This window comes from Oryctolagus cuniculus, chromosome 2, assembly GCF_964237555.1.
Source record: "Oryctolagus cuniculus chromosome 2, mOryCun1.1, whole genome shotgun sequence".
Classification (NCBI taxonomy): domain Eukaryota; kingdom Metazoa; phylum Chordata; class Mammalia; order Lagomorpha; family Leporidae; genus Oryctolagus; species Oryctolagus cuniculus.
Genome location: NC_091433.1, coordinates 175,756,174 through 175,776,976, shown reverse-complemented (window position 1 = coordinate 175,776,976; position 20,803 = coordinate 175,756,174). Strand labels below are relative to the sequence as shown.

The following is a 20,803-nucleotide window of genomic DNA, read 5'->3' as shown; positions in this document are numbered from 1 at the left end:
TTCCTTTTTTCCTTTTTTAAAGATTTATTTTATTTATTTGAAAGACAGAGTTACAGAGAGAGGTAGAGACAGAGAGAGAGGTCTTCCATCTGCTGGTTCTCTCCCCAGATGGCCGCAATGGCCGGAGCTGCGCTGATCCGAAGGCAAGAACCAGGAGCTTATTCCGGGTCTCCCACTTGGGTACAGGGGCCCAAAGGTTTATTTATTTATTTGAAAGAGTTACACAAAGAGAGAGGTCTTCCATCCAATGGTTCACTCCCCAACTGGCCACAATGGCAGGAGCCGAGCCAATCTAAAGCCAGGAGTCAGGAGCTTCTTCTGGGTCTCCCACATGGGTGCAGGGGCCCAAGGACTTGGGCCATCTTCCACTGCTTTCCCAGGCCACAGCAGAGAGCTGGATCAAAGTGGAGCAGCCAGGTTTTGAACTGGTGCCCATACGGGATGCCAGCGCTTCAGGCCAGGGCATTAACCCGCTGCGCCACAGCGCCAGCCCTGAAGGCTGTTAATTATTGTGGGAAGATGCCACTTTTTAGTTCATGTATTCTTTGGGAATGAAAATAAATCTCTCATGCCAACCTCTTCGAAATTCAAGCCTTGTTTCCTGGCTCAAGGGCCTTACTATAACTGCCTCTGGGGGCAGGTCTTCTCACCATGGACAACAGAAACTAGTGGGGTGTCCATGCAAGCCAGAGTGGGGAAGACGGAGAGCTCAGGCCATAGCAGGTGAGCACCACGGCTGTCCATCATGAGTGAGCAAGCGAGGACAGCGTCCTCTGCATATTTAGGGTCTGACCCCAGTACCCCATTTCCTGGCCAAGCCACTGGCTGCAGGAATACAAAGTGTGACAAGACATAGCTTCAGCCTAGCACAGTAACTTCCCAGACCCAGAGTAGCTCATGATCAGATACATAAAGTGCACACTGAGAAAGAATTTTAATAGTTCTATTTTTAAAGGAGCCATTTTATTTATTTGAATGGCAGAGTTATGAGGGGGAAGGGTGTGGAGGGTGCAGACAGAGAGGGTTCACTCCCCAAATAGCAGCAAAGGCCAGAAGCTAGGAGCCAAGTTTCTTCCAGGTCTCCCAAATGGGTGGGCAGGGCCCAAGCACTTGGGCCATCTTCCATTACTTTTCCTGGCACATTGGTAGGGAGCTGGACCAGAAGTAGAACAGCCAAAACTCAAATTGGTACCCACATAGGATTCTGGCACTGCAGGCAGCAGCTTAACCTATGCCACCATGTCAGCCCCAAGTCTTAATTTTCAATTCCAAAACCTTGTGGACCAGAAAAAAATTCAATGCAGCAGCTTGAAGGCCCATTAGTATCTTTCACTGTCATCGTGAGCCACAGTGAGGTGTGGGTGGAGTAGGAGTGCCTGGGACATGGGTTCAGCATGGTAAGCCCTGTTCCTGGTCAGAGCAGTAGGGAGAAAGGGTGGTTTGGGGGCTAGGAGGTCACTCAGCAAGCTGGAGGTAGAAGAGACACAGCACGTTCCTGCCCTGTGCTGCACAGGATGTAGGCGAGCTGGACTGAGACTGGGAACCATGCGGAGGCAGCCACAGCTCATGCTGAACCCTCAGATGAACCCTGGCACTGCGCCTCTGCTAAAGAGGCCTAGAGAACCTGAGCAGCTAGGCAGGGCCAGAGACCAGGTGTGGAAAGGCAGGGCCACGGTGTTCTTCACAAGACCATACAAGCCCAGCTTGAATGCTCTGCTTTTTTAATGTTTATTTATTTATTTGAAAGGCAGAGTTACTGAGAGATAAAAGATCTTTCATCCACTAGTTCGCCACCCAAATGGCCACAATGGCCTGGCCAAAGCCATGGTCTGGAGCTCCATTCAGGTTTCCCATGTGGGTGCAGGGGCCCAACCACTTGGGCCATCTTCTGCTGCTTTTCCGGGTGCATTAGCAGCGAGCTGAATCAGAGTTGAAACAGTCAGGACTTGAACTTGTGCCCATATGGGATCCAAGCGTTGCAGGTAGCACCTCAACCTGCTATGCCACAACACTGGCCCCAGAATGTTCTATTTTTATGAACAAAACAGGGGCAGGCATTTGGCACAGGAGTTGATGTCATTTGGGATGCCAACATCCCATATCAGAGTGCCTTGGTTCAAGTGCCAACTTACTTCTGATCCTAGCTTCCCACTAATGCGTACCCTAGAAGGCAGCAGGTGATGGGTTGAAGTACTTGGGCCCCTACCACACAAGTTGGAAGACCCAGATTGAGTTATGAGTTCCTGCGTTTAGTCTGGCCAGCCCCGACTGTTGCAGGAATTGGGACACAGACAAGTAGATGGAAGATCTCTACCTCTTGCCTTTTAGATAAAGTTTAAACAGTTTTTTTTTGTTTTTTGTTTTTTTAAATAACAAAAAGAACAAGCAGTAGCCCTTCTCCTAGCCCCCAAGTGAGCTCTCAGAGCAGAAAGGACTCGTCCGGTAAAGCACAGTGCGGTCCAACAGGACAGGTCACAGCCTCCCCCCAAATGAGCACAATGCTGCCCCCTACCCCCAGGGCAGTCACGGAGCCGTGAAGCCACAGCACCAGCTCCCAAGTCCCCTCTTTCTCCAGGTCACCCGTGCACAGGAGGCAGCTCCTGATCCTCTCCAGGGGAAGGGCCAGGTGGACAAAAGTAGCTGCAGACAGTACAGGAGCCCACATTCCAGGTTCAACAGCAGTTTATTCCCCAGGAACAAAGGTAATGTGGAAGCAGCCGCTCCCAGAGAAAACAGGAGCACAGATGACAGAGTGGCACGAAGCGGCCTGGAGCAGAGGACGGCACACCTCACAGTGGACTCGGTCGCGGCCCTGGTTTTCTGAAGCCACAGCACTTGACCCCTACGTGCCCAGCGCAGAGGTGGAGGGTGGGGACAGGGAGGTGGGAAATCTGCCTCCCCACCAAGCAGATGAGCACAGCTACCCATTCCGAGTAGCCCAGAACACCACGATGTCCCTCTCACGAATGGAGGTCGACCGGTAAGGAGAGAGGCACAGGTGTCACGGACAACCTGAATGCAACCACGAGGCCCTCTGTGGCTTCCAGCTTTCTGGTGGGGATGGTTAACCTGGCCCAGCTGGACCCCCGGGCAGCTGTAACGGAACTGCTGCCTCTCCTCGCCTCTAAGGGCCCAGGCTATGTGGGATCACAAGCCATTCCCTTTCCCAGAGGATTTGCTTCTACCCTACTTCTGGCACAATCTTACTCCCTGAAATTCTGATCCCCAAGAAGACAGACTGACAAGACAGAGTCCCTGCCCCACCCGCCCTGCCCTGCCGTGGGTGAGACCTGGGGACACAAGGTGCTGTGGGTGGGTTCCGTGCTCCAGGCCCATCTTGCAGAACACACCCGTGGCTCCTCTCCCGACTGCATGGTGGCTTTGGGCTGCGCTCCAGCAGCGAGGACAGAGGCTGGGTCCTGAGTCCACATCACAAGGAGGTCTCGTGGAGGATGAAGGTGGGGCTGGTCCCCTGATGGACTGGGCTGGCCTCAGTCATGGGCTCCTTGTCGCCACTGGCCCTCAGTGCCCCATTCCTCATCTTCTCTGGAAACAGCTCCGTGTCCACAGGGAGGTCCTGGGGAGCACGCAGAGCAGAGGGGGCGGAGCTGGTGAATAGGATAAGGGGTGGAAAGGATTCTGCTGGGAAGGCGCGAGGTCCTGCTTTGATGCCTGCTGGAGGGGAGCACAGAGGAGCACAGCGTGGGGAGCACGGAGAAGAGGAGGAGGAGGGCAGAGCGGCCTGGGGTCCTTCTGCACCCCAAACACCGTGGCCCTGTGGGCAGAAGTAAGGACAGGCCCCAGACATCAGAGGGGAGAGGGGAGAGGGGAGAGGGAGAGAAAGGCAGGGAAGGTACTGGCCAGCAGGGGGCACCGCGCAGGGAAGGGAAGGCCGGGGCTCCGGGGTCAGCAGTTCTACCTGGCAGTGGCTTGTGCAGTGCAGCCGCTTCTGCCAGGACAAGGGCAGGAGGGCCAGCAGTTTGGGCAGCACTGGGTAGATGGTCCGTGGGTTCGGGGGCCGACCCCGCATTCCTCCTGAAGGCAAAGGCACTTCTGAGTCTCTCGGGACCCGTCCGGAGATATGTAGATAAATCCAGATACCCAGAGTGGCCCTCTGCTCTCCGTAGGGCCCAGGAGGTCCCAGCTCTCCCCACCCCCAGCCTAGATCTCCGTGGGCAGCCCACACCCCCACCCACGGCCCTGAAGGGCAGGGTCCCTTTGCCCAGGCTGCAGAGTAACCAGCGCCCCCTTTTCACTCCTCGGTGCCACAGTCCCCACCCTCACCAGTGAGCAGACTGACAATCAGGCCCACCACAATGACGGTGGTGGAGTTGTGAGCGCTGTACCACAAATAGGACAGGGAATAGAGCCGCTGCAGCCCTGTAGGCCTGGGGAGAACAGAGGACAGTCAGCAACTGGTTGACAGGGCACTCCTAGGACACTAGACTCCACCTGCTTGCACGACCTTGGGACCTCACACTCAGTATTTCCCTGAGGTCCCTGCTAGCCCACCCCTCAGCAAGGCCCCTGTGAAATCCCTCAAAGCAGAGCTACTACCCTCAAGGTGAAAGAGCGAGCCCCATCTCACTTGGAGAGGGAGGTCGAGGGCATTAAGGTGGTCACAGTGGCGATGGTCAGATTGCTGGGTAGGGAGAAGCTGGACCCATTAGGAGGAGAAGGTGCCAAGCCGGAGCCCATGCTGGTCACTATGCTCCCAATGCCGATCCAGAAGGCCATGATGAGTCCTGCCAACAGGCCCACGATGGCACCCTGCCCAGAGACACGGTACACTCTTGTCACAACGCTGACCCCACCAACCTTCACACCAGCCCCCAGCACTCCTGGGGAGAGCCTGCCAACCCATTTCCAGACCCATCCCTCTGTGCAAGACCATGGAGCCAGAGGCATCACTCACAGGAGGGTTGGCACAAGGAAAGAACATCCCAAGACAGAAGAGTCCAAGCAGCGGACCCCCGACCATGCCAAAGATGCTGATTGCAGCCTGGGAGATAAGGGTTGAAGAAAAAGAGAAAACACAGGCTCAGAGGCCCCCAGCCTCACAGAGCACAGCCGCCCACCACTGCTGCAGAGTCCCGCCCGGCAGATCTGCCTTTTCCACCTGGAACAACCAGAACACACAAGGAAGAGTAAGGGGACGTCCCTTGTGGTCTCTGCTGAGGCTGGCCCTAGATCCCTCTTAGCCAGCAACAGCCCAGAAATGGCTACTTGAGTCTGTCTACAGCTAAAGGTGGCCTATCACAGGGGAATTTCTGACATCCATCCCACATATGCCCTATAGAACTGCTTTCCTCAATTTCCTCTCTCCATCAATTCCTTCTTCCCTTAAACATTGTTTTCTGGAAGAGGTGTGGTGCAGTGGGTTCAGTCACTGATTGTGATGCCCACATTCCAAATTGAAGTGCTGGTTAGAATCCTGGCTGCTCGGGGCCAGCTGCCTACAGTGCCGGCACCCCATATGGGCACCAGTTGGAGTCTCGGCTGCTCCACTTCTGACCCAACTCTCTGCTATGGCCTGGGAAAGCAGTGGAAGATGGCCCAAGTCCTTGGATGCCTGCACCCACGCGGGAGACCTGAAGAAGCTCCTGGCTCCTGACTTGGACTGGCCCAGCTCTGGCCATTGTGGTCATTTGGGTATTGAACCAGCAGATGGAAGACCTCTCTCTCTCTCTATCTCCTTCTGTCTGTAACTCCGCCTCTCAGATAAATAAATAACACCCCCCCCTCAAAAAAAAAAAAAAAAAAAAAAAGAATCCTGGCTGCTCTGCTTCTGATCCAGCTTCCCACCAATGTGTCCCGGGAGGTAGCAGGTGATGGCTCAAGTGCTTCAGCTCCTGCCATGCACGTGGGAGACCTGGATTGAGTTCTGGGCTCCTGTCTTCTGCTTGGCCCAGTTCTGCTGTTGCAGCCATTTGGAAAGTGAACCAATGGACAGTCTCTCTCTCCCTCCCACTGTCATTTTGTCTCTCAATGCATGAACCTCCTTTTCTAAAATTGCTGCCTCCCCTCCAAAGCTATTACCTGTAGCACAGGTCCCATCTGGGAGGAAATGTAGGCCATGCCCAGGCAAAGCAGCCCATAGCCAAAGGCTGGGGGAAACAAGAGGGAGGAACGGTATAAGTGAACACAAGAAAAGGAAAGCCACCTCCCCAGCCAAACCACAGTGACACCGTGGCAGCTGTTCCTCCCACCTGTCCCCACCCCTCCACAACTCAGAGACCTCCCAGGAAATGCCCGAGAGGTCAACACCCATGGCAGCATAAGGCTGTGTGCTTCAGCCGTGGCAGCGAAAGGTTGTGCACTTCATCAGGCAAACGCCGAGCCCGGGATGAAGCAGGTATGTTACAGTAGACTGCTGACAGTGCACATCTTAGAGAGAACGAGACTGCAGAGACGTGGAGGCATAATCCCACCGAGGCTTCTGGAAAGCATGATGGCCTGGGCTTCGGAGCACTCAGGGAACCAGGGTCGAATCAGGTCCTCCATCGTAACAGTTGCCAACGAATTGAAAGCAGAGGATATGGTGCTGGAAGGGAGGGTGGGAATGACGAGCTGCACTGAGCCCAGGAGCCGAGGGGGCAGACCTCCCAAGGGTTCCCTGGAGACCAGTGCCCTAAAGGTGGGAGAGGTGACATACTCAGCCACAATGCCAGCCTCACAGGGGACACAGGGGACTGCAGAGGCGGCCCAGAAGCCAAGGACACTAGTCCTTCATGATAAGAAGGTAAATCTGGTTCAAGTAGGTTGATTCAGTACTATAAATGAGCCCTTAACCAAAACGGGGGCATCTCTGGGAGAGGGCATGCTCCGTCCCACGGTGATGAGCCGTCCTTCATCCTCCCGATGGCCGGGCTCAGTGAGAAACTCAGGCGAGCCTCTTCCCCACTCACCCACCCCCTTGTGCGGCGCAGGGTCAGCTGCGCCCAGCCCGAGGGGTACCTGAGGGAGCCACTGAAGAGGCAGGCGACAAAGAGGCCCGGCAGGCCCGGCAGGCCCTTCAGCAGGTCCATCACAAAGTAGAGCACGAACTGCAAGCAGAGCACAGGCGCACAGCCCTCCTTACCGCTGGGCCGCAGAGAAGCCCCTCCGTACCTGCCCCGCCAATCTGGAGAGCCCAGAGTATCTGCTGACCCCGATGACCCTTAGCAAGTGGCGGGAAAAGGGGCTCCACAGAGAGTGGCTCACACCAGCTCCGCCTCTCTCAGCTGAGTCTGTTTTCTCCTCTGAAAATGAGGCTGTCAGGAGGCCCAGATGAGACCAGGTGGGCGAGAGCGCCCAGCAGAGCTTGTGGTGCAGTAGGGGGTCCCGGGCCCACAGCTCGGGAGGGCGAGCACTGCGACTGGGTGGTGCCGGCAGCTGGGAGCTCACGAGCTAGAACGGACTTTCCCTGCAACGCCCATTCAGTCCTCATGGCCCCCATCCAGCCGCTCCTCGTGGGGGCCGCTCCTCGCGGGGGCCTGGGCTGGCCCTCACTGGCATAGCAGGGGGCCAGGGAGGCCTCCTCACCTGGTCAGAGGCTGCTTGAGACTGCTGGGTGCTCATGGGATACTCCTGGTAATAGGCGAACATAACCAGGCCAATGAGGCAGCCCATGCTGAGGGCCACCTGCTGACAGGGGAACACCGCATAGCAGGAGCTGTCCAAGAGGCCAGAGCCAGGGAGAGAGCCGATGTTAGCAGACACCCTGGGCATGTGCCCCGAGCTTCCAGAAAGGGGACTTCTGTCCTGCCTCCAAAGGGTCAGCGTGCGCCCTGGCATCCAGCCCCACCCCGCTGCCTGCGGGGAAGCCCCTGCCTCGCCTGCCTCCCGCCCCAGCACTCACAGCACAGCCGCTTTCTCTGTGCGGGAACTGAGGTAGCGCTGCACCTGGGCCTGGTTCACCCCATACAAGGAGAGCATCATGAAGACGCCCCCGAAGGCCAAGGTCCAGAAGGTATGCCGCACAAAGGGATCGGGGTCCAGCCTGCAACAGACGCCAGCCAGTCACTGTGCACAGCCCAGACACGCTCAGCCTGCCCGCCCTCCTGGCAACAGAGGTCAGCAGAGAGCAGAGCAGAGGCGCCACCGCAGGGCCGAGGAAGGGACAGAGGGTAAGAGGCCAGGTGCACCCACACACACAGCGAGCTGGAGGAAAGGCTCCCTTTCTCCGGCCTCAAGCCACGCGACACCAGACCCTTGGGGAACACCAGCTGGGCACCTGTGACCACCTGCGCAGAGCTGCGCCTCAGGCTCCCAGCCTGCCCCGTTACTACAGCCCTGAGACCAGGCTCTAGCATGGGCTCTGCTCCCAGGCACCGCAGACTCCAGCCAGGGGACGGGGTGGACTTACTCGATCCCAGAGATGAGGCCATGCTGGGAGGCCACATCCCACACACGCCCCAAGCCGCCCACTTTGGCCGACCCCACGATGATAACCGCCAGCTGCCCTAGGAACATGACCAGTGTCTGGAACACATCTGTCCAGATGACGGCCTTCAGCCCACCCTGTGGGGAAGAGACAGCACACCTGTCACATGTCTCTCAGAGTGGCCACTGGGGAGGACAGCACGACGGCAGTGAGGACGCTGTATGGTCCCTGGGGGCCTAATTCCCACCCCATGCTCTACCTTCACGGGTCATCCCTAAATCTCATCTCACTCACCCTGGAGCTTCACCCCATCTCCTCCTACTCCCCTCCTTACAAGACCCCTTCCCGCCACCCCCTGGGGCTTCCTGCACTCACCAGAGCAGTGTAGATTGTACAGACAATGCCCAGGGTCAGCACTGACAGCCACAGATCAAAGCCAGTCACTGCAAGCAGATAAAGTTCCGTTCAGACCCCTGGAAGAGGTTTGGGCAGGGCAGGGGTGGGGGAGCTAGAGCAGCCCTGGTGAGAGCAGCCACTCCATGTCACAGAGGTAAAGTACTTGGCCATGGGATGGAATAAATCATTCACAACGGAAGAGAAACACGTGCAGAGCTCCAGCAAGAGGTGTTGATTCGCCAATCCAATGGGGCACAGCTCTCCAGGGAGGGGCCCAAGCCTGCTTCTACCCTGCATGAGACCAACCCCATGGCCTACGCAGTACACCAGCTCCTGGTCACATCGGGTTCTCTTCTTCACACTGTCTTTTTATGGGCCCCCTCTAATGGGGTTTTCTCTGCTTGCCAGGGCTGGGAGCCAGGGCTGCAACTCCTCACCTGCATTGAGGGCCAAGGATGGTGCATAGAGCACAACTCCCATGTAGATCACCTGCCGGGGCAGGAAAGGAGGTGAGGAGAGGGGATGAGAACAGGAGGAGAGCAGGAAGAAGGAGCTCAGCTCCAGCAGCCCCGCGGCTTCCGTCTCCTGCCCCACTCCCCACTCCCCTCCCCTCCCGAATTCTGGCTTGCTGCCAGCACTGTGGCATTGGAAGGCACGGGCAGCAAGACGCCTCTGGGGGCTGCAGCGACGCCGACGTCTCGCGGATCTTCAGTCCTGCCAGTGTGAGAACGGGGCACGCTCCACCCCCCTCAGCGTGGCTGTGTTCAGCCCCCACCACGTCCCAGCTCCCCTTCCATCCTCACTCCCCTTACCATCTGGAAGATGAAGGTCACAGTTCCACAAATCCGCACCACCTTATTGAACCGCAGCTCCAGGTACTGGGCAGGAGCGTAGAGGGAAAAGAGTACGGTATTCATCCTGACTCCACCCCACAGGATTCACACACAACCGCCCTCAAGAGGCAGGGGCCTGAGGGAACCCCCATCTGGGCCCTCAGCACAGCTCTCTGTTCCCTTCAACTCTGACCTTACCAGGAGAACTGGGAAACAACAGGGGATTCTCTGTCCCTCTCCTTGGGTGGAGGGGATCCGGGACCCCAGCTCCCTCCTGCGTTCCCTGCTCACCTCATAGGCACTGGTGAGATGCAGGCGGTAGAAGACGGGGATGAAGACATGTGCAGGGATCAGCAGCCCCAGGAAGTAGCAGCAACCCAGGAACCAATACTGCGTCCCAAACCGGTAGATCTCCGATGGCACACCCAGGATGGCCACGGCCGACTGGAAGGTGGCCAGCAGGGACAGAGCCACCGGGAGGCAGCCCATTCTGCGGTCCGCCAGCAGCAGCTGGCCAACAGTATGCTTGCCCCAGCCACGACAAGCATGGTAGAGGCCAATGGCAAGGGAGAAAACCAGCAGCAGGCTGAACACCACGTAGTCCACGAGGGAGAAAGTGGATGTGATCACATCCGAGTCCGGGGCTGGGGTGGGGGGAGCTGAGGTGGTCTCCCCCACGCTCATCCTCGCTGCGTCTGCGCTTTGCACCCGGGCTCTGGGCTATCCTTCGGCTGGACGGTGGCAGCCAACGGCTACACACTGGACTCCGGCCAGTCTCAGAATCCTCCTTGTGCACCGAATGACATGGTCCAGGATGAGCTGCGAAAGAATCAGCTCCCGATCAGGCCCGTCCTACCTTCCTGGCCACGCACCTGCACACGCCATGCCCGTCACACTGGGGCCAGCCAGCAGGGCGGTGACTGCCCCTGAAGGTCCTGGGTCGGATCTGTCAGGGAGGCAGCTGAGGGGGGACGCAGCAGGGACAGTCAGGAGACAGTTAACTTGGCAAGGAATGTTGGGAGTGCAGGACTATAACAGATACTAAATCTCCACCCAAAGGAAAATCAAGTCTAGCCCGAGTTTCTTCTGAGAAACTCCCTCCCCCGCCCTGCAGGCACGGACCCAGTCACTACAATGTACTAAGCCATCAGACCCAGCCTGGCGCCACAGCCCAGCAGGGAAGGAGGAACGGAGACTAATAACCGCAGGGCTTCCCTGGCTCACCCTGGCCTTGGCCCTGCCTCCCACGATTCCCAGCGTCACCATGTTGAAGGCACCCCTTTCTCGGTACAAGTGAGCTCAGTACATGGGGCTCCATGGCAGCCCCAAACTCCGTTCCAGACGCCCCCAGGTCAACTGCTCCATGCCCCCTTCTTCACGTGCAACTGCTCCATGCCCCCTTCTTCACGTCCTCCCTAATAACCACCAGATAAGCCTCTGCCATCCACCTGTCGGCCCTTCTACCTGCCTCACCGTGGTCGACGGCAGTCCAGCAAGCGAGCACACTGGATTCAGAAGTGAGAGGCAAGATGAGAGGGGGTTCAGAGTTACGATTCTAGGACCACTCTGCAGAGAAGCAAACTGGCCAAGAAGCTGGAAGCAAGAGGAACGTCTCGGGAGAACAGCCCTACCGTGCTGCGGGCAGACACCTACCTGGAGAAACAACCCCTCCTCCGAGCAGAGACGCCTGGGAGCTGGGCAGAGACTGAGGGTCTGGCTGGGCAAGTGGCTGAGGTGAGACCTGGAATTAAGGGTGGGGCGAGGCTCAGCAGTTATTTGTTCTGGCCCCTTCAGGGGACCAATGACTGGAGCCCAAACGGCCCTATCACCCACAGCCCCCAACTCAGCCCCAGAGGCTCCAGAATGCAGAGCAGGGAGCTCATATTCACCAGCATTCCTACATGGATTAGGCTCTCAGCCTAAGTAACGTCTGGCAACCCTGTGTGTTAGAGAGCTGGAAAGGAGGCCCTGGGAGAAGACAGGAACGTTGCTTTTCCAATTCCTACACAAGAAATTTGAACACTCCGAGAACACACAATTTGCAGATGAACAGGAACGGGATCGCAGCGTTTCAAAATTTAAGCCTTTGGAGTTGATTGTTACAATCCCCTCATTTCACAGACAAGCACACTAAGGCCCATGGGGTTCAAGTGCCAATTCCAAAGGTACAGCCAATCAGAGTCAGGAACCAGATTAGAAGCCAGGCCTAGTGATTCTCCATCTACCCTCCACAGATAGCATCCTGTCTGCAGAAGCAACCCCCTGAGGTTCTTATTATTATGGGAGAGAGATAACAGAGAATACCATGCATTTAGATAACCTAACATGATGACAGTTGACATCTTGATTAAAAAAAAAAAAGATGTATTGATTTACTTATTTGAAAGGCAGACAGAAACAGAGACCTTTCATCGACTGGTTCACTCCTCAGAGGGCGGCAACCACCTGGTCTGGGCTAGGCCAAAGCCAGGAGCCAGAAATCCCACCCTGGTCTCCCACCTGGGTCCGCACTTGAGCCGTTCTCTGCTGCCTTCCCCAGTGCATTAGCAAGAAGCTGACTCAGAAGCAAAGCAGCCGGGACTCGGAACCAGCACTCCTAGACAGGACGCCAGCGTTGCCAGCAGCGGCTTTGCTGTCCCACAATGCTGGCCCCAGGCAGTGTTTTCTGAACATCTGCTATACACCCAGCAGCACGCTAAGTGCCTTATAAACATTCGCAGTAATAAAGTAATGAAATAGCAGCAGCTAACACTTTTCTTTTTTTTTTTTTTTTTTTTTTTTTTTTGGCCAGGCAGAGTTAGACAATGAGAGAGACAGAGAGAGAGTTACAAACAGTGAGAGAGAGAAACAGAGAAAGGTCTTCCTTCCATTGTTCAACCTCCAAATGGCTGCTATGGCCGGTGTGCTGTGCTGATCCGAAGGCAGGAGCCAGGTGCTTCCTCCTGGTCTCCCACGCACGTGCAGGGCCCAAGCACTTGGGCCATCCTCCACTGCCCTCCCGGGCCGCAGCAGAGAGCTGGACTGGAAGAGGAGCAACCGGGACAGAATCCGGCGCCCCAACTGGGACTAGAACCCGGGGTGCCGGTGCCGCAGGTGGAGAATTAGCCTAGTGAGCCGCGGCACTGGCCAGCAGCTAACACTTTCTAAAACCACATCTCAGGTTAAACAATACTCTCTAGTTCTCAAAAGGAAACCAAGACCTACAAGGGCAAATAACTCGCTTAAGGCTGACAGTAGCAGGATACAAAACAAGAGAGAAACAGCGCTGTCTGTGGCTCGGACAGATGATTCACCAGAGGCCCTGCCCTCGGCACTCCCAGATCTGGCACAGGAGCAGACTGCTAATTGTAATCAGTCATTCATGGAACACAGTTTAGATTTCAACTAACCTAGACCCAGATTAATATGAACTGTCTTCCACTCTTGCCTATTAGGTGAAAGATCAAGCTGTCTTCTGGCTCTCCCACACTGTTCGGGCAGATCTTGTGTGACTGGCAAGGTGTAGTCTCACATAAACCACACCTGAACTCTGAACCTCCCGGGACCAGTGAATAGTGGAAACCAGAGCAAGCAGCCTTGGATCACATGCTCTACAGAGTTACAGATGTGAGTTCTTAGAGCAAGGTTCCAACAGGCCACTCTGGTTTAACCTGATGATGCCCTGGGCCTCTGCACATTGCAGCACCCCGAGTTTTCTCATTCCTCCTTGGCAAGTTTTTCATGCTATGATAGAGATGCTGGGAACAACAGGAGAGCGAGAGGAGAGGTCTGCAAATAAGAACAGGTGGCACTAAAGCAGGGGTAGAGAGCCTTTTTCCTGCCAGGAGTCACTGGACATTTATACATCATTCACAGGCCATACAGAATTATCAACTTAAAAATTAACCTGCTATAGATTTACTGAATTTCAAGTCCTATCCATGGCCAGCCCAAATGATTTGAAGGCCTTAATCTGCCCGTGGGCCATAAGTTCCCACCCTTGCACTAAAGGGACAGGCAGGAGTTGGAGAAAGCAAAAACTGTCCCAGTACTGACTATGACACAGCGGACAGAAATGGAAACCCTGGGGGCCTGTGTTGTGGTGCAGCAGGTTAAGTTGCTCTATACTGGTGCCTGTTCGAGTCCAGGCTGTTCCATTCTGATCAGCTCCCTGCTAATGTGCCTGGGAAAGCATCGGAGGATGGCCCAAGTCCTTGATTCCCGGCACCCACCTGGGAGACTGGGAAGAAGCTCCTGGCTCCTGGCTTTGTCCTGGCCACTTGGGGAGTGAACCAGCAGAAGACTTCTCTCTCTCTGCAACTCTTTTTTTTTTTTTTCCTTTGTGCTTAATATCTTTCTTTTTTATAGAAAGCTTTTATTTAACAAATTTCCTAAGTACAACTTTTGGATTATGGCTGTTCTCCCCCCATACTCACCCTCCCACCCCCAAACCATCCCACCTTCTACTCCCTCTCCCATCCCATTCTTCATTAGATTCTGTATATACAGAAGATCAACTCTATACTAAGTCTATACTAAGATTTTAACAGTCTGCACCCATACAGACATATAAAGTATAAAGTTTGAAGACAAGTTTTACCGTTAATCCTCATAGCACAACAAATTAAGGACAGAGGTCCTACATGGGGAGCAAGTGCACAGTGACTTCTGTTGTTGATAACAACTGACACTCTTATTTATGACGTCAGTGATCACCCGAGGCTGTTGTCATGAGCTGCCAAGGTTATGGAAGCCAACTCTTCCAAAATAAATAAATCTTCAAAAAAAGCAGGGTCGGGGGGAGAGCAGGGGCTATGGCATAGGTTAAGCCTCTGCCTGCAGTGCTGGCATCCCATATGGGCGCCAATTTGAGTGCCAGCTGATGGCCTGGGAAAGCAGAAGACGGCCCAAATGCTTGGGGCCCTGCACCCGCATGGGAGACCCGGAAGAAAACTCCTGACTCCAGACCAGCCCTGCTCCAGCTGTTGTGGCCTTTTGGGGAGTGAACCAGTGGATGGAAGACTACTCTCTCTGTATGTAACTCTGCCTCTCAAATAAATTAATAAATCTTAAAAAAAAAAAAAAAAGAAAAAGATATGGAGCCCCTCTACTGCTGGGGCTTCCTAGTAGAATTCTATTTGCAGGGGTGGGCATTGCAGCTGGGTTAAGAGTCCCAGCTGCTCCACTTCCAATCCAGCTTCCTGCTAATGCACCTGGGAAAGCAGTGGAAGATGGGCCAAGTGCTTGGGCCTCTGCACCCATGTGGGAGGCCTGCATGAAGCTCCTGGCTCCAGCCTGCCCCAGCCCTGGCCAATGTGGCCATGTGGGGAGTGAACCGGTGGATGGAAGACCTTTCATAACTCTGCCTTTCAAGTAAGTAGAGTACTAAAGACAAAAGAATTCTATTTGCATGGGGTACTGAGAACCCTTCTGGATGGCAGGAGAGAGAGCCAGGAAGACAAGAAAAACCTGAGTAACAAAGCCTTCCTCAGACACCATTCTTTTTTTTTTTTTTTTTTTGACAGGCAGAGTGGACAGTGAGAGAGAGACAGAGACAGAGAGAAAGGTCTTCCTTTGCCGTTGGTTCACCCTCCAATGGCGGCCGGCGCACCGCGCTGATCCGATGGCAGGAGCCAGGTACTTATCCTGGTCTCCCATGGGGTGCAGGGCCCAAGTACCTGGGCCATCCTCCACTGCACTCCCGGGCCACAGCAGAGAGCTGGCCTGGAAGAGGGGCAACCGGGACAGAATCCGGCGCCCGGACCGGGACTAGAACCCGGCGTGCTGGCGCCGCAAGGCGGAGGATTAGCCTAGTGAGCCGCGGCGCCGGCACACACACCATTCTAAGAACAGAGCAGCAGCTAACAGGCTGCCCTGATGGAAACCCTAAAGTCTCTGAGGGTGTGGGAGCCAAGAACTGAGCTACCTGTCATGGGGAGGGCACAGCCACGTGGGGGGCCCTTCTAAGATGCCCAAACCCTGTGGTCACACGCTGCACCCGACTGCTCCGACCCTACAGGGCCCAAAGGGGCCACAGCAGGAGCAACTGTCCCCCAGAATCCCTCGACATGAAAGGCTTCGGGACCCTCACTAAAACGCAAATGGCTACGAACATCTCAGAGAATCCGCCAGCCAACTAGATGCAAACATGCATCCAGGAGACTCCAGGCAGATCCCGGGGGTCCGCGGAAGCACGACCTGGAGCAGCTACTCAAATGAGCTTCGGTCGACTCAGCTGGGCTTCCGGCTGACCCTGACCAAGCCAGCCCTGCCGGTCCCCGAGCCCGGCTCGCCCAGCGCCCCGCGCCAGGACTCCGCGCCACCCCGCCTTACCTCACCTCCGTGGCTCGGCCAGGACTAGGAAGGTCCCCTGCTTCTACCTGAGTTCAGCATCGCTCCCTTTTCCTGGAAAAGCAAGGAAGACGAATGAGGGAAGAGTCTCTCCCGCCCCTACCACCTCGCCAGGCTCCGGGGACGCCGCGCGCTCTCAGCACGGAGGTGGAAGGGACAGGGTGCCCGGGGCGTTCCCAAGCTCGCGTCCGGCCGCCGGAGTTTGCCCTTCGCCCTCCACTCGCTGGTCCATCACTCTCACCGCTTCCTTTCTCGGCTTCTTCCCTTCCCTCCGCACGTGCCGAGTTCACCACCTCGCCCCGTTTGCACTTCAGTCCCCGCGCCGGGGGCCTGCCGGTCCCGTCCCACCCCGCCTCTCCGCCCCCGCCCTGACGTCGCTCGGCCGAGCCTCTCCGCACTGGTCCACACCCTCCCGGCCCACCTGCCTGGTCTCCACACGTGGGTCGCCGGAGAGCCGGGGCAGCAAAACACAGGGAGGGTGACAGCGAGGCCCCGCCCCCGGCCCGCCTGGCCGCCATGTTTACTGAGGGCATCTGAAGGCACCCGAGCCGCTGTGCGGACGCCACCGTGGCGTCCGGACGCGGGAGACGCGGGGCTGGAGGATCCCGCAGTCTGCACAGGCGCCTTCGCCAGTCCCCTCAGAACGAAAACTGGGGCGCACGGAAACGCGCGGTACCCCACGCAACCAGCAGCAACTCACAGCCCGCCCCGGCCGCCAGGAGCCGGCCGACTAAGCCACGCCCCGGGACGGGGGCGGGGCCGCGGTGTGGTCTCGCGAGGCACAGAAAAGGTCGAAGGAAGCGAAAAATGGCGCTTCGCGAGCCGGGCAATCGTACCTGCCCGGTGCGCTGGGCTGCGGCCCTGCTCCTCGCTCTGAGCGTGGAAAGGGCTGTGGCGCTACCCGAGGTACAGGAGCAAGTTTGAGGTCGGGCTGAAGCAGGGCCGCTGGCCTGCCGGTGTGTCGCGCCCGCCCGCCCGCCCGCGGCAGTCCCCTCCCCGACGCCGGCCTTGCGCCCCGGCTTCGTCCCTGGAGGGCAGCCGCCGGGATCCCGCAGCCGCGTCCGGCTCGCGGCGACACTCACGTCACTCTGGCCTCGGGCGCTCGCGCCGACACCACGTTCAAAGGCCTTTGAAATTTGATCTCCTCGCTGCTTCATCTTTGAATGACTTAAAAACATTGTTGGAACGGACGGGTCTCTGGCTCTCGGGCTCGCTGTCCACGCACTGTGCCGCGGTTGGACGGTACCTTCTGTGGAGCTTGATGAGTTCTCGGAGTACCCGCAGCCTCTTTACACCCGGCCAGGTGGGGCTGTCTGAAGGAGGCGGCTCTGGGGAGGGCATAGCAAAGACATCCCCTCCCTGGCCAGCTGTGGCACCCAAGTGTCCTGGTCCAGCCTGGTAACAGGGGCTCGGGGTACTGGCGGTGAATTCTTGGCACCAGTTGGTTCTCCGTTTTCTGTCTGGAAGCCTAACACGTGTGTTTTCTCTCCTGCAGATCTGCAGCCAGTGTCCAGGGGGTGTGCACAACGTGTCCGCAGTGGCGGTTTACTGTGAGCAGACACCGGGGCTAACGCTGCGTGCGCGCTGCTGCCTGGGTCCGACGGGCGCCATCGTGGGGTGAGGGCGCGGAGGCCATCCCTGGAGGCTGGAACGGTTCCCACGCTGGCGGCTGCCCGGCTTCCCGGCTTGGCTTTGCGGATGAACGCTGGTGCCTAGTTGGAGGCATCCAAACTCTGGTTCTCAAACTTTTAAATGTGTCATAGCACGAGGTTGTTAGAAACACAACCTTGTGTTTCTTTATGGATGAAACTTTGTAAAAGTCATAATGTTTGTGTAGCTTTTTTTAAGGCTTTTATTTATGATTTTTTTATTTATGATTTTGTTTTAAAAAGAGCTTTGGTCTGCTTATTATCAAGCCTTTGGGTTATTTATTGTGTGTCTCCATGAAATTCCTCCAAGACACTGCTCCGCGGCTCTTGTTCATTTTCTGGCTTATTTATATTTGTGTTGGGACAAGTTCTGCCTCTACCTGCTTGTACAGGTTAGTCTCTCAGATTCACTCCTTGGCCTTGCTGCCTTTCTCTGCACTCACAAGAGTTTCCCTGGGTCTCGGTGCCTCAGCTGTACCCATTCCGCAGGGGTCTGCCTAGGCCAGGCCTTCTAAGCACCATTGACTCCTCCAGGCCCACGGGCCTGGGCACCTCCAGCTGCTTATTAAATCCTCTGAGTGTACCCTCACATCAAACTCCAGATGTTATATCTGGCTTCCATCCTCATCTTTCCCTAATCTACCTAAATGGGTCTCTGTATTCCACTTTCTGAAAAGCAAAATTTTACCGTTATCACTTCCTTGCTTTAATATTTAGAACTGTTGCCCTCAGGATAAAGGCCAAACCATGAAGCACCACAGACCAGTCCCGACACACTTTTCCAACATTATCCTGATTCCTCAGCCATTCAAACTCTCCGTAAGGGTCCAGCTCCAGTCAGACTGGCACACCCCCCCCAAGGCATCCCACCTCTCTCCATACCCAAAATTACCATCCTCCAGCAAATTAGGACATAGTAGATCTGCAATTCCAACACCTTTGGTGAATGATCTCAGAGTAATGCCTTTTTGTTTTTTTAACTTCTGATCCTCAATGTCCATAGCAGTCTGTGGATGGTCCTGTGGATTTTTTTCCCATATTGTAATTTTTGATGACCGTCTGGTTCTGTATTATATGCCAGTAAAGGGCTAAGATGCTGAGTTACATGTTTTTTATATTCTCCCAATTTTTGTAGTTTAGAGTGTCTCAGTAAATATTTGTAGGATAAAGGAATAGACAGCAACAGGTATTGCAGAAAAAAAAATTTAAATGTTGCATGGTCCTTGATGTCCAGGAGTTTGTCACCAGTCTATGGTAGAAAATGGACTTGGAAAAACTCTCTTTCATATGACTTTTTTTTTTTTCCACTTAAAGGAGTACTGTGGATCTGAGGGTCGATATAATTTGAGATCCACTATTCTACACAAATACTAATTTCTTCAGTCTATGCACATGTTCGTAGGCAAACTGATGAGGGCGGTGCTGTGCAACAGAGCTCTCTTTAACAATGGGAACGTTCCATGTCTGGACTGACCAGCACAGCACTACTAACATTTCTACTTGAAATGTGGCCAGTGCGAGGGAGGCACTGGATTGCTGGGTTGAAGTGGTTAAAGTAGCCGTGGGTAGCTGGTGGGTGACGGTAGTGGGTAACGCGAGCCTAAAACGTCAACCTCAGCATCTGGTCTGTGACTCTGAACCCTGCTGTATTCACTTGATATTAGCTGAAGAGGGGGTTGCGTAATCAAACACAGACCTTGTCGTGGAAGAAGAGAAAGCAGACATCGTTACACACACTTTGTTTCCTCAGGCTGGATCTCCAGAACTGTTCTCTGAAGCAGCCTGGCCCAAACTTCCCTCAGGCACACAGCGCTGTCATCATGTAAGTAGTCAGGTGCCCTTCTGCCCAGAAAGCGAATAATGGCTAAAGGTTGATGGGGAGGTGCATATCGGCGTCTAAACTTGGGACAGTCGGGATGAGAATTGCATTACCGCTCCGGAAAGCTAGGGGAATGTCAGCAGGGTCTTCAATGAGCAGAGTGCTGACCGTGTGTGCTTTGCAGAGAGCTGCAAACAAACCCCCTCCAGGGTGACCTGACCGACACCTTCCGAGGCTTTACACAGCTCCAGACATTGTGAGTATGGGGACAAGATGGAGGGAGAGAACCAAAGGGGGCAGTGCCATGAGCTCAGCAGCTTAGGCTGCGTATTATGACCACTGTGTTGTCTTCAGGGTACTGCCGCATGATGTCAGCTGTCCTGGGGGTATTAGTGCCTGGGACACCGTCACCTCTTACGCAGACAACCAAACCTGCCAAGGGCAAAAGAACCTTTGTAACAGCACTGGAGACCCAGGTACGCTGGCTCACCTCACCTTCCTTCCTTGGACAGTTCTCCACTTTAGAGCAGAAAGCCAAAAATGCCTGAATGCATTTTGTTCTGAGGTTCTAACGACCCTTGGAAAGAAAAGATCTTAAACGTTCTACTGTAATTATTAGGTGTGATGAGCTGTAATCTTTCCTGTCCCTTTGACCTGGAAATGACTGAGAGAACCTAACTTGAAAAGGTGTTTCAGAAATACACCTAATGAAATCCGGCGATGTTCTCTACTTCTGTCTCCCAGAAATGTGCCCTGAGAATGGCTCTTGCGCCCCCGATGGTCCAGGTTTCTTGCAGTGTGTGTGTGCTGATGGCTTCCATGGATACAAGTGTATGCGCCAGGTGAGGAGTTGGGCCTTGCGATTGGGATGAGGCATACATGGTAAGAACCTCCCTGGAAGCAGAGCCAGAGGTGAGGGGCTTATGCAGACTCCCCGGGGGAGGAGCGCGGTAGAGGTGCCCGGGAAGACGGGGAGGGTATACAGGAGAGAAGCTGGGTTGGGGTGTGGAGTGAGTGTGGTTTTGATCTGTTGTTCCAGGGCTCGTTCTCACTGCTTATGTTCTTCGGGATTCTGGGATCCACCACCCTGTCCATCTCTGTCCTGCTTTGGGGGACCCAGCGCCGAAAAGCCAAGACGTCCTGACCACAGGGGTGTTCTGCTGCTCTAGGACCACCAGCCAGGGAGATCTGCGGGCCAGACGCGCGCGGTGGGCCCGTGGCGGCTCCTCCAGGCTGAAGCTGCTGTCGGAAGGCAGGCGGGGAACTGCGCCGCCAGGAGTGTCAGGCGCGGGCCCGTGCGCGATTCCACTTGTGCTGCTGACTATTAGAATAAACACTTCTCTCTCTTTAGGAAGGGCTTCCTGCCTTTGTGTTTCTTGATGGGGGTGGGAGGTACTTCTCGGGGGCGGCC

The 20,803-nt window shown here is 55.6% G+C and overlaps 2 protein-coding genes across 4 annotated transcripts; one reads left to right on the top strand and one right to left on the bottom strand.

Moving 5' to 3' along the window:
• Positions 1 to 2,664: 2,664 nt before the first annotated feature.
• SLC5A6 (solute carrier family 5 member 6) lies at positions 2,665 to 16,074 on the bottom strand (the record flags this gene model as incomplete). The annotated part of the gene is given in 17 exon segments (NM_001082637.1): positions 2,665 to 3,577; positions 3,920 to 4,035; positions 4,285 to 4,388; positions 4,589 to 4,770; positions 4,916 to 5,002; positions 6,040 to 6,107; positions 6,432 to 6,544; positions 6,958 to 7,046; positions 7,525 to 7,654; positions 7,841 to 7,981; positions 8,348 to 8,502; positions 8,741 to 8,808; positions 9,199 to 9,250; positions 9,574 to 9,639; positions 9,886 to 10,413; positions 11,248 to 11,335; positions 15,907 to 16,074. Coding segments are annotated over 15 exon segments (1,911 nt in total). The 3' UTR covers positions 2,665 to 3,430.
• A 587-nt stretch (positions 16,075 to 16,661) lies between these two features.
• On the top strand, positions 16,662 to 20,742 carry ATRAID (all-trans retinoic acid induced differentiation factor). Of its 3 annotated transcripts, none has more exons than XM_008254622.4 (7): positions 16,662 to 16,830; positions 17,420 to 17,541; positions 19,324 to 19,395; positions 19,577 to 19,648; positions 19,747 to 19,868; positions 20,137 to 20,234; positions 20,432 to 20,742. In XM_008254622.4, the coding sequence occupies exons 1-7, from the start codon at positions 16,732 to 16,734 to the stop codon at positions 20,534 to 20,536; spliced, it is 690 nt and encodes a 229-aa protein (XP_008252844.2). In that variant the 5' UTR covers positions 16,662 to 16,731; the 3' UTR covers positions 20,537 to 20,742. The 3 variants fall into 3 exon arrangements, with proteins under 3 accessions (XP_008252844.2, XP_017196355.2, XP_008252843.1); XM_017340866.3 differs by having other exon boundaries at positions 16,693 to 16,830; positions 17,420 to 17,965; XM_008254621.4 differs by having other exon boundaries at positions 16,711 to 17,227.
• The last annotated feature ends 61 nt before the right edge of the window (positions 20,743 to 20,803 follow it).